A 12,915-nucleotide genomic window follows, 5' to 3' on the forward strand; every position below is an offset into this window, starting at 1 on the left:
ATACTGTATAGCACAAATAATAAAAACCCAGAGACAGATATTGGGGTTCAACCTGAAGGTCAGAAAAGCAAAACAGCCAGCCACTGGCTCCTACCTCTACCTCAGTCTGAAATGGTGATCCTGCCTCTGGTAATCTCAGAATGAGACTGTGTCTGAGAGCTGTCTCCTCTCATTTTATAATCCTCTCTAGCTCTGGGATTAAGGGTGTGCACCACTACCACCTGGTTTTTGTGGCAAAGTAGTGTGTCTATGGGGATTAAAGTTATGTATTACCACTGCCTGGTCTATAAGGCTGACCAGTGATCTTCAGGTAACTCCTGATCTTCAGGCAAGCTTTATTTATTAAAATACAAATTAAATATCACTACAATATTGACTAACAAAAACCCACTATCAGGCATAAGAAACCCCTTTGGGGCTATTCATCAGGGGAGTCCAAGAGACTCTCAATGCAATATAGGCTATTACTATTGCCCTTGGTTGCATCACAGAGGTTGAGGATAATTTCCTATTGCTGAAGACACCATGCACTTCAGAAACAAGAAGGTGCTATGTAAGCTTTCAAGAGATGGAAGCAATTAATAGTCCCACTAAGCTGTCACACCTATGAATCATAAGGATGACTACAATGGAATAACCTTAAAGGTGCAAGAGTGGTAGTTATATTTTTTCTTTTTGTTGATTTATTTAATTTTATTTTTTGAGACAGGGTTTCTCTGTGTAACAGCTCTGGCTGTCCTGAAACTCTCTTTGTAGACCAGACTGGCCTCAAACTCACAGAGATGCACCTACCTCTGCCTCTCGAGTGCTGGGATTAAAGGCATGTGCCACCACCACCTGATTGTACTTAAATCTTAGGTGTAACCAACAGCTTTCTAATTGTACTTAAGGCCTTCTCAATAAGAAGAAAATTATGCCTGGCACTGGAAACCTCATCAACTACCTAAGGTTATTGAGGTTGTAGATCTTACAGGAGAGCCTACTATCACCACTTTACAAAACAACATAATTCCTAAGCATATTCTAAATATTTATTCTTATATCCACAGATAAGTGTAGCTCTCACCTTCTAAAAAAACAAGAACAGAACCAAAATCAAAGAAAACTTCTCTTTGCAACAGATGGAAACTATTATAGAAAAGTACAACCAGCCAAAATGCAGAGAAAAGTGATTATGGGGTGTGCCCAGTCTCAGTTGATACATCTACAATATAACTTCTGTATCTAAAGCCTAGACTACATAGAAAAAGAGAGAAGAGGAGGCAAAAAAATCCTTTAAGAGCCAGAGAATCAAGAAATCTGCTGTGAGATTGTGTCTCCTTAAAATGACAGGGAACTTCATCCAAGATACCTCAACAATATACTTCCTAAATAAGACCCAAAGAAGTAAAACAACATTAGACAAGCTAACATGGAAGAGGGAAATCTAATGGGGTCCTAACTCTAAACAAAGAAATATAGGCAACTAAAGAATGCTGAGATCAGGTGAAATACTTCTTCCCAGAGAAGAGACACTTAATTTGTTTATACAGGACTAAGTGGTTGGCTAGTCCTGAAATCATATACATACAAATAACACTGGAAGAATGAGCAGTTATATTTATATATCCAGGTGTGTGTGTCTGTGTATGTGCACATGCATGTGGTGGTTTGAATGCAAATGAACCCCAGGGGAGTGGCACTATTAGGAGGTATGACTTTGTTGGAGTGGGTATGGCCTTTTTGGAAGAAGTATATCACTGTGGGCATGGGATTTGATGTTTCCTATATGCTTAAGCCATACCCAGTGTCTCATTGGTGTGGGAAGTTCTTCTGTATGTGTTGCTTTTATTGGTTAATGAATAAAGCTACTTTTGGCCAATGGCTTAACAGAGTAAAACCAGGCAGGAAATCCAAGCAGAGATGTAGAAAGAGAGTAGGCTGAGTCAGTGAGATATACAGCTGATGCCAAAGGAGACAGATGCCCAGTAAACCATGAGCCTCATGGTAAAATATAAAATGAAAATGGGTTAATTTAAAATATAAGAGCTATCTAGCAATATGCTTAAGTTATTGGCCAAGCAGTGTTTTAAATAATATAGTTTCTGAGTAATTATTTTGAGTCTGAACAGTCGGGAACAAATAAGCAGCCTTTGCTAACATCTCATGACCACTTCCTGTTGCCTTTGAGTCAAGATGTAGGGCTCACAGCTACTTATCCAGCTCCATGTCTACCTGTATGTCACCATGGTTAGATGATAATGGACTAAACCTCTGAAAATTTAAGACACTCCAATTAGATGTTCTTCCTTTATAAGTGTTGTCATGGTCATGGCGTCTCTTCACAGTAATAGAAACCCTAATTAAGATAGTGTCTTAGTCACTTTTTTATTAACATAGTTTTTATTGATTCTTTGGGAATTTCACATCATTCACCCCAAACCCACTCATTTCCTAGTCCCTTCATATCTGCTCTTCACTCTTGTAGTGTCTACCACAAAAGAAAACTAAAAAAAGAAATAAGATAAAAATAAAAAGTAAAAAAAATAAAAATACAAATAAGAAAATTAATTGAAAACAAACAACAAAGAAACACAAGCAAAAAAATACCGCATTACTCCTTTGTCTTTTGTATATCTTCATTTGTCTTAGTGTCATTGGGATCTGTTGTGTATCAAGCAGTATACCTTTTTGTCCAAACAGCTTTACTTGTAAATTTTCATTGTATAATATGTTGTTAGTCAGGTTCAAGGCCTCTGGATTCTGGTATAACAACAATACTGGACCCTCATTGAAGCTCCTTTTAGACATCATTCTGTTGCCCCAAGTTATCCTGTGGCTATGGTTTTGTAGGACCAGTTACTGCTTCCAGCAGGTCATAGATGGGTTAGTGCCAACACAAAGCCCTGGATAGTAGTAGCTGAGTTGTTCTGACTGGAATGCTGGGACTAGCTCCATCAGGTGCAGAACCAGCTTTCCCCTTACCATGGTGAGGAGTAGGGCCAGTTTTCCCAAGTGCAGGGATGGGGGTGTGTGGGAAACTCTATTAAAGATGGGGACAGCTCTCAGTGCCTGGGTCATTGGGGTCCAGTATCTCAGGGCTGATGAGGAGTGGGGTCAGCTCTCCTGGGATAGTGAGGGCAGGACCAGTTTAGCATGGCCCTTGTACTTTAACACATGGTTCAACACATGGTTCACATGGGCCCCTGTGGTAACACGGGCATCAGACATCAACATAGAACCCAGTTGTGGGAGGACCAAGGACCATCAGCAGCAACATGGTCATTGGACTTCAATTTGGCCCAGGTAGTAGTCCAGACCATGAGAAGTCACATGGCCTTCAATGGTAACCAAAACCACAGATCTCAACATAGACCCTGGCTATGGTAGAGCCATGGACCCCAAAATTGCCCCTGGCAACAGCTCATTCCTGGACAACACTACAGCCCTTGGTAGCAGTGCAGATCATTCAGGTCATCACAGATCTGGTATCAGAAAGGCCCTGGACCCCAACATAGCCACAGGTGGAGGCCCAGAGGCTAGGCATCCTTGTGGCCTTTGGTGGCAACATGGGCCATGGATATCATCATTGATGCTGGCTGCAGTAGGACCATGTTAGTTACTTTTTATTGCCATGAAAGACCAAAAACAACTTATAAAATAAAGCATTTAATTTGGGGCTCATGGTTACATGGAGTTATTCTATGAGCAACATGGTGGGAATCATGGCAGCAGGCAGGCAGGCATGGAGCTAGAGAAGTAGCTAAGAGCTTACATGTTGATGTACAAGCACAAGACACATACATACAGAGAAAGAGATAAGTAGGAATGACATGGGCTTTTTAAACCTCAAATCCTATCCCCAGTAATATACTTCCTCCAATAAGGCTATATATCCTAATCCTTCTCAAACAGTTCCATCAACTGGGACCAAATATTCAAATATATGAGCATATGGAGGGGGCACCATTCTAATTCAATTCATAACAATTCTTATATAATAACAAAGAAAAAGAGGCTGTGGTTTAAAGTGGGGTAGAATACAACAGAGGGATTGGAGGGTAGAAAAGGAATGGAGAAACAAAGTAATTATACTTTAATATAAAACTTAATAGCAATTTATTGAAACATGTAAAAATATAGAAAAATATATCACAAAGTAAAACAAGGAAGAAACATAAGGAAAGATAAAGGAATAAAATCAAGAATCTAAAAGAAATGTAGTTAAAATGTGAAAAGTAATTTCTGACCATATTGAACTTTCTCTGAAACCTCTAGGTCTGGATTATTTAGTAGTCACTTAAAAATGTTTAACTCAGAAGAAAGGTAGATTTTGTGATCTATAGGTGATAAAAAGCAACAAACTGAAAGAAGTCATTTGGAAGGTTTAAGTATGAAAACCTTGAGGAACAGTAATAATGTTATTATGAAACTCATTACTATTCATAATAAATACCCCCTAAGGGAGACAGATAGATATCCCTAAGAAAGGGAAATAGGACCATTATGGATGGATGAGGATATGGAAGGGAAGGATCAAATTGGGGTGGGGAGACAAAAAGAGAGGGAATACAGAGAGAGACAGCTAAAATTAAGCACCATTTGAGGGCTAATATGGAAACCTAACATAGTAGAAACTTCCTAAAATATATATGTTAAGGTAAAAATAAAATGCTGCAGGCCTCTGAATGGTGGCAGTGGGCAGCCATGAGACCACAGTGGGCCATGAAGGCAGCCAGTCCCAGGCAGGGAGCTTCACAGTGGTTGAGAGACAGAGACCTATTAGGCACACCATACAGAGAAAGTTGGTATTTATTTAGTGGGTTATGGAGGGGGAAAGGGAAAGGGGGAAGGGGAAAAGGGAGAAGAGCAGAGAAAGAGAGGCAGAGATAGATAGATAGATAGATAGATAGATAGATAGATAGATAGGGGAACGGGAGAAGTGGGGAGACTGGAGAGAGGCAGAAGCTGCCTCTTTGGGAGGCAGAAAGGAAGGAACTCAGGCTGGAAGCAGTAGGAAGATTCCCCTGCCTCAACAGATGGGGGAGGAGTGGGTGGGGTTTGTCTCTTAATGGGATAAGACAGACCATTACATTCTCATCTTTTTTTATAATAAAAAGGCAGGAGGTTAGGCACAACAGGTTAAATAAATTGGGGGAGTGGATTCTCAAGACTTCTTTCTGCTTATTTGTGGGCATCGTCTTTGGGCAGAACCTTGAGAAAGCTGGGTGCTGGTCACATCCTTGTGTAGCTGGTCTGTTTGTTCCTGTCCATTGTTTTTGGCATGGAAATGTCTGGTGTCTCTTACACCTGCTTATGGTATTGGCAGAACAGAGGACAAAGTGAAGTTTAGGGAAAAAAAATTAGAACCAGGGAATTGAGAGGGGTGTATCTGACCTGTTTAAGGTGAATCCTTCAATTTGGCTCCCTGGAACTCACAAGAATTCTTTGGGTTTTTGAAAATATAAGTTTTAGACATATATATTATATAAACAGTAGTATATTTATGTCATAATGGCTGTGGCAAATATTTTTGCATAATGAAAAGTCTCTTTAAGACTATGGAAGGCAGCATGAGAGAGAAATTCACCAAATGTTATGTTAAAAATAAAATGGCACCATTCCCCGAGTGGCTGCAGTGGGCAGCAGGCCACGAGACCATGGTGGGCCACGAAGATTGCCAGTCCCTGGCAGGGAATCACACAGTGGGTGAGAGACAGAGATGTGTCCTCAGCTGGACCACCTTGGGCAGGAGGGAATGTGGAAAGAGCCTGGCTGAGTCATGGCACAAAATTTTATGGTAAAAGTAAAATGGCACCATTCCTTGAGGGGCAGCTAGTCCCACGCAGGGAGCTGCATGGTGGGTAACAGACAGAGAAGGATAGGCACACTCAATGTAAAGTGAGGTTGGATATTTATTTAGTGGGTTATGGAAGGGAAGGGGAAAGGGGAGAAGGGGAGATGGGGGAAGAGTAGAGAGAGGCAGAGAGAAAGAGAGAATGAGAACCAGAGATAAAGAGAAGGGAGGAGGAGGGGGATGGGGAGAAGGGCAAAGAAGGAAGAGAGGCAGAAGCTGCCTTTTCAGGAGAGAGATGGAAAGGAAGGACTAGCAGTCTGGAAGTGGAAAGAAGATCTGCTTGCTTCAGCAGACTGGGGAGTGAGTGGGCAAGGGTTGTCTCTTAAAGGGACAGGACAGACCATTACAATATACATATATGAAGGTGATCTAAAGGAAACTGCTAAATAATGGGGGAGAAAGAGCCCCATCTGGACATCTCTTGCCACTAAATGAAGCTTCCAACACTGGGAATGTTCTACATCAAATTGAATTGTTGGTTGAAGGGGGTCCCATAAGAATCCCCAAACAACCCAGGCTGTTGCCAAGACAATGGGTTGTTCTTCAGAAACTGATAGCAAGGGCTCACTACTAAAGACAATGCGTACACAATTCATTGAAGACAGAGAAGATGACCTGGTGCCAACATAAAGCCTTCACCCCTACTGACTATTGATCATGGTATGGGAAGGTAGTCTGCATGCTAGAAAAGGAGAAAGGTAAATACCAACCTACCTACAAACTATTCAATCTACAGTGATATCCTGCCTGCAAGATATGCTAGGAAAATGGTGGCATAGACCTTGTAGGAGTAACCAATCAGCATATGATTTGACTTAAGACCCACTCCAGGAGATGGACCCATATTAGACACTGCTCAGATGACCAAGAACCTGAGACTAGACAGCCCAGGGACCTAGGGCAAAATCAAATACTACTCTTCTACTGAAAAAACAACAATACAATGACTCCAAAAGACATTCTGCTATACTCATAGATAAGTGCCTTGCTCAGACACCATCAGAAGCTTTAAGAATCAGAGGGGATGGAGAACACTAAGAAAACAAATCCCTCTAATAAAACACTTATGAACTCAAAGAGAAGAGACTGAGGAAGCACAGATCCTGCATGGGTCTACAGCAGGTCCTTTGTGTTATGTATTATGGCTTCCTTTCAGAAGAGAAGAAAGAGTGTTAGAGCCAGAGGAGATGGGGGACAGCAAGGCAATAGGCCCTCTAGACCAACAGGATTGATGCACATATGAACTCACAGAGACTGAGGCAGTATTCACAGGGCCTGCATGGGTCTGAATCAGATGGGACCCTAGTGTTTATATGAGAAGTGGACATATGCCCCCATTCCTAACCCTGAAGCAATCGCCAAATGATAACCACTTGCAAATAAGAAATGAGTTTTCAGCCGGGCGGTGGTGGCGCATGCCTTTAATCCCAGCACTCGGGAGGCAGAGGCAGGCGGATCTCTGAGTTCAAGGCCAGCCTGGTCTACAAGAGCTAGTTCCAGGACAGGCTCCAGAAACTACAGGGAAACCCTGTCTCGAAAAAAACAACAACAAAAAAAAAAGAAATGAGTTTTCTCTAAAAGTGTCTCACTTGAAACAATCTACTCTTAAGGGTAGGCTACATGCCCAGTAGTAGATGGCCAGCAGAAAACAAACTCAATGACATCTTTGGAGATTTTATTTTTTGTCTTATAATGTCATGTCAAGGCTTTTTAAAAAATAATCTTATTTTTTTATCCTTTATTTTAATTATGTTTTTCCTCTATTTTTTTACATCATAGGTCCTTTGTGCATATATTATGGCTTCCAGTTTAGTGATTTTTATGGGATTCCTGAGTGTGCAAATGAGTGGGTCTCTGTATCTATATCCATTTCTTGTGTCTTTTCTTGGGCTCTTTTCTTTCTGTTTGTTTTTTCCTATTCCAATGAGCTAGTTTTTGTTTTATCTTTTTTATTATTATTCTTTAGAAGCCTGTTTGTTTTCTACTGAGAGACAGAAAGAGGGTAGACTGGTTGGGAGGGGTGGTAAGAGGAACTGGGAGGAGTAGGGGGAGGAGGAACCATAATAAGGATATATTATGTGAAAAGTTATATTTTAAATAGTAGGAAAGTAATAATCTAGTTATAGCTCTCCTGAGAATATACCCAAAGCAACCAAGTCAGTGTACCACAGAGACAGTTGCAGATTTGTATTTATTGCCATACTATTCACAGCAACTGAATTATAAAATATGCCTAATCAAAAGAGTAGATAAATTCTCTCTCTCCCTCTCTCTCTCTCTCTCTCTCTCTCTCTCTCTCTCTCTCTCTCACACACACACACACACAAAAACACACACACATACACACATATACATGCAACCTACACACTCATATATTAATAAGTTTGATATCAATGTGTTATGCAAAGTAAGTCATTACAAGTATTACATGTTTTAGTGAACATATGATAGATAAGGAGAAAGAAGATATGAAATTGAAAGGGGGCTACCAGGGATAATAAAATAGAAAGGGAGAAAGGAGTATAGATAGGTAAGAATAGTAGAAGGGATAAATATGATTAAAGTACATTATAAGCATGTATGAAACTATCATAATAAGACCCCCTTACACTTAATGCATGCTAATAACAATTTTCATAAGGTATTAAATGTAGATTTTTTTTAAAAAAAGGTTAGCTATAAAAATATTTTAAAAAGGAAAATAGAGTCTAGACAAGTATACAAAAGAAGAGAATTAATAAAAATTGACTGCTAGGAAGTCAACAGGTATGGAAAGGCTAAAGATAGAAGAAAATCTCCAGTTGAAACGATGAAATTCAGAGCAAAAGTGGCTTCAGAAAGGATATGCATTTAATAATGAAGATGACAGTGGTGATTAGAATAACCAAAATGGTAATGACAACTAATTCTTACTGAATACTTAGTATGTGTTGAGAAGAATGTTAAGTGCTTTAAATTTATTACAAAATTTAATCCATTTTCAACATAAATAGATTGTATTACTAATCTCATTTTACAAATGAAGATATGGAAGCTTGGAGATTTTAACTTACATGCTCAACACCAAAAAGCTAATAATACATGTTTAGACTGCATTGCAGATTACAGTCTAGTTGATGTCACAGCCTTAACTCTGTACCACTATCAATAGGCTATCTCTGAATACAGTAAGATCCACCAACCTCTGCCTCCTGAGTTCTGAAATTAAAGATCTCTACCATCACGCCAAAAATGTTATTTCTAAAACTTATAGTTACCTAACTTTTTTGGTGAGTTGTAATTACTTTGAGAAAATACTGTAGTCCCGTATAGTGGGTTGGAAGTCTGAGGCAAGAGGATTGTTCAAGTCTAGGCTACATTCTGAGTTCAAGTTCTAGGACAGAGTAAACTACACTACAGCATAAGCCAATATCTGTTTCTTTTCAAAGAGACATATGTATATGTGTTATATTTTAAATACAACTTTTATTCATAAAAGTTCAATGAAGACTAGACTAGAATATTTAAAATGACTATGTTTCCAGGGGAAGATAAAGAAACACTCATCTAAGTCCACAGTAAGTAGACATGATCTTCACTAAAATAGAATGGAAGACAATTAAGAAACTATTCAAGACCATCAACTAGAACACTACACTGGAAAAGTCTAATATACTTACCCACAGGGCTCTTGAAAGTAGGTAGTGTCAGTGTGCCGATCTAGAGCTAGCTTGGTGTAGGCAGTGTCACCTCTGGAAAAATCTGAAGTGAAATACCACATCCTTCCATAGATGGTTTCTCTGACAAGTAAAATCAATAAAAAACTATTAGATATTTGTAATATTTAATTTTAATATAATATTTAATTATATTTGTAATTTTATTCAACATTTACTCTTAATATATATAATAGTTGTTGTTACAGATTGCTATATATAGGTGAAATTGACAGTTAAAAATGCCAGTCTTTGAAATTCTGTCACTAATTAATACTCAGGGAATATGAACTGAAAATCACTGAAATGCACATTCTGAAAGCTCAAGGATCACTGCCCATTGTTTATCTGGCTATTTTAATAGCCTCCTCATTCAAGGCTATCCCCTGGGTTTATTTTCCTTTTATAGAAATAATGATGTGGCTGCTTACAGCAAGTAAAAATTTTAATTAATTTATATAACAACTACTGTCTTTCATTAATATTCAGATTTTTCAACAACAGTCATTTTCTAATATATTAGAAAATCTAATAATCAACTGTGAGAGAGAGTTTCCATATTATTCATATGTCATAGAGGTGTTTGCTTTCATTTAATTGTTTGAACACAGAGGAACAAGAAAAAGAGAAAATGGTATTTTTGTTACAATTATGAGACTTGCTATATTAAATTTCTTGTACAAGATAATAGATTTGATTTTGCATTTATTTTCTCAGTGGGTTCAGATCTGAGGAAAAGATACTTTTTTGATTTGGGTTTACAAGACTGATTTCTCTGTGCAGCCCTGGCTGTCCTGAATCTCACTCTGTAAACAATGCTGACTTGTAACTCAGAGATTCAACCCTCAGGTTCTGGGATTAAAGGACTGTGCCACAACACCTAGATTTGAGGAAATGTAGTAATGAGACAGCAGGCTGCGTTCCTGCCGCCTGGATCCCAACAGCCTGGCTAGCTTATGCCCTGAAATAACAACACACAAACTGTATTCATTTAAACACTGTCTGGCCCATTATTTTCAGCCTCTTATTGACTAATTCTCACATCTTGGCTTTAACCCATATTTAATAATCTGTGTAACACCACGAGTGGTGTCTTACCGGGAAAGATTCAGCATGTCTGACCTGGCAGCTGGCTCCATCGCATCTGTCCCACTGAGGAGAGGCATGGCATCTGACTCACTTCCCAGCATTCTGTTCTGTCTACTCCACCTATCTAAATCCTGCCCTATCAAAGAGCCAAGGCAGTTTCTTTATTAACCAATGAAAGTAACACATAGACACTCCTCCATCAAGAAAAGGATACTTTAATTGTTTAGCTTTCAGAGTTCCTTAAACCTAAGAGCAAACAGGAAATGCTTTTCCTCTTGAAATAAAAGTTTCCAAACTTTCTCAGTTGTTTGCTTAGCAACAGTTTCTTTTATTTGAGAGCTCTGAAATTGTGTTTCAAACTAAATGGCTCACAAATGCTATTTATTATGTTCTACTACCACTGTCTTCATGACCCAGCATACTTTGGTACTTTGGGTAACACAATGAACTAGTTAGACATGAATTTTATTAAATAAAAAACAAATACTATTTGTAATGAAGTACATTTATGTCACATTTAATGCTACAGAAGATAAATCTATATGAGAAATGGAAATTAGTAATGAAAAGAACACTTTATTTAGGATAAGTAAACCAGAGGTATATTGCTTACTGTCACAGTGATCCTGGAAAGGGCACTGATTGGATCTTAGAATCAGGTGCTTATCAGTGGAGAACAGACTATAAAATATGATTAAAAGGGTTGCAGGCCAAAATAAAATATAGGTTGTAAATATGCTAAATGCAATTTAATGTATCCAATGAAGCATTAACAACCAGTTTATGATTGAGAGGTAGGTATCTATGAAGATGAAAACTTGGTAATTTTTAGAACCTCTTTTGAACCCTTTTGAGCAGAATACAGTACAGGGAGGAAGTCATGATGGAAAGGTGAGTGAGGGACGGGGGAAAGAAAGGTAGGGATAGATGGAGGGAGGGACAGAGAGATTATTTTGGGGGGAGGTGGCAGTACTGGAGACTGAACCTGGGCCTAGTACATTTGAGGCAGATGCTTCATGAGCTAGATCTTTTTACATCTTTTTGGTGCTCATGTAGAAATTAGTTATTGTGAATTTCAGAAAGTTAGTAAATTACCTGATTAAACTGATCCTTTCCGCCAACTTCTCTGTATGCTCTTGAGTGGGAGGGACATTTTCTACAAATGCAATTCCATATAGCAGAAGGTTCTGCAGAAACTTCTTCAGCTCATCATTTGTTTCTAAGAAACTCTGGAAATCTACAGATGGAACTTGGGCTTGCTGGTAGAGTTTAGCATTCCATAATATTCTAGGTTGGATTACCTTTAGTTTCTGCCCTTCATAGCTATTTTTCACCAGCCAATCCAGATCATATCTAGTCACATGACCATCTGGCCCTTTTTAGGAGGAAAAAGTGATTAAAATTTAGAAATATTGACAACAATTTACTACTTAAAAATGTTTATTCCTTTGTCAACATTTGTCTTACATTTTTAATTGTTTGATAATTTTATAGATGCACATATATTGATCAAATGCACCTTCTATTCTCTCCCCTCCAATTGTTCTTGCCTACCACTTTCTCCTCAAATCTTGATGTGCACTATTTTTAAACAACTGAGTCTACTTCATAAGTCTCTCCCGCATCCATGTTGGGAATTTTGACTGGCTTTATTATGTGCCAAAAGTCGCAAAAACTGTGAGTTTTGTGTGCAAAGGCCTTATAATGTCCAGCAAGTACTGCTCTTACAAAGTTCATCAAAGAGTACAAGTACCCCCTACACACACACACCCCCACCCCCACCCCCCACATTAATATATTCAGCTGGTTTTGGAGTTGGATAATGGCTCTGTACTTTTCTAAATCCAAGTGTGTTGTTAAAAGGAACATTCCAAGTTTCTGTCTCATATCAGGAGCCATCTGGTATGGGACAGAAGAAAGACTAGGAACAATTTTACTTTCTCCATGCCTATTTTGTCTATATCATATTCTTCATTGAATGTGTGCTTAATATGAATGATGTTTAAGTTTTTCATGATAAACATAGATTTTCCTACAGATGCTTTTCCTGCAGTAATCTTTGAAGTTTCCAGGAAGAAGATGGGGCCCCACAGCAACAACTCTACCTAGTTGAGATGACATCATGATGCAGACAGTGCTACTATAAGACCGCTTTTTTGGGGTACCAGATGTGAAAATGGTACACCATCTCATGACATTCTGGCCAGAACTCCAAATAAGAACTTGGAAAAAGAAACTCTATCGACAGCTTGGAAATTGTTTCCAACTATACTAGACAGTAATTTTGAAACTTAA

The 12,915-nt window shown here is 38.7% G+C and overlaps 1 protein-coding gene across 2 annotated transcripts in view; it reads right to left on the reverse strand.

Annotated features, from left to right (window-relative positions):
* The window catches only part of Tmlhe (trimethyllysine hydroxylase, epsilon), a 114,485-nt gene that overhangs the window by 35,001 nt on the left and 66,569 nt on the right, over positions 1-12,915 (reverse strand). For both annotated transcript variants that reach the window (XM_038316837.1, XM_038316836.1), the window contains exons 4-5: positions 11,716-11,995; positions 9,496-9,615 (exon numbers count right to left, since the gene is read on the reverse strand). In XM_038316837.1, coding sequence (XP_038172765.1) covers positions 9,496-9,615; positions 11,716-11,995 — 400 coding nt within the window. The remainder of the gene's footprint in view (positions 1-9,495; positions 9,616-11,715; positions 11,996-12,915) is intronic.

This window comes from Arvicola amphibius, chromosome X, assembly GCF_903992535.2.
Source record: "Arvicola amphibius chromosome X, mArvAmp1.2, whole genome shotgun sequence".
NCBI classification, from domain to species: Eukaryota; Metazoa; Chordata; class Mammalia; order Rodentia; family Cricetidae; genus Arvicola; species Arvicola amphibius.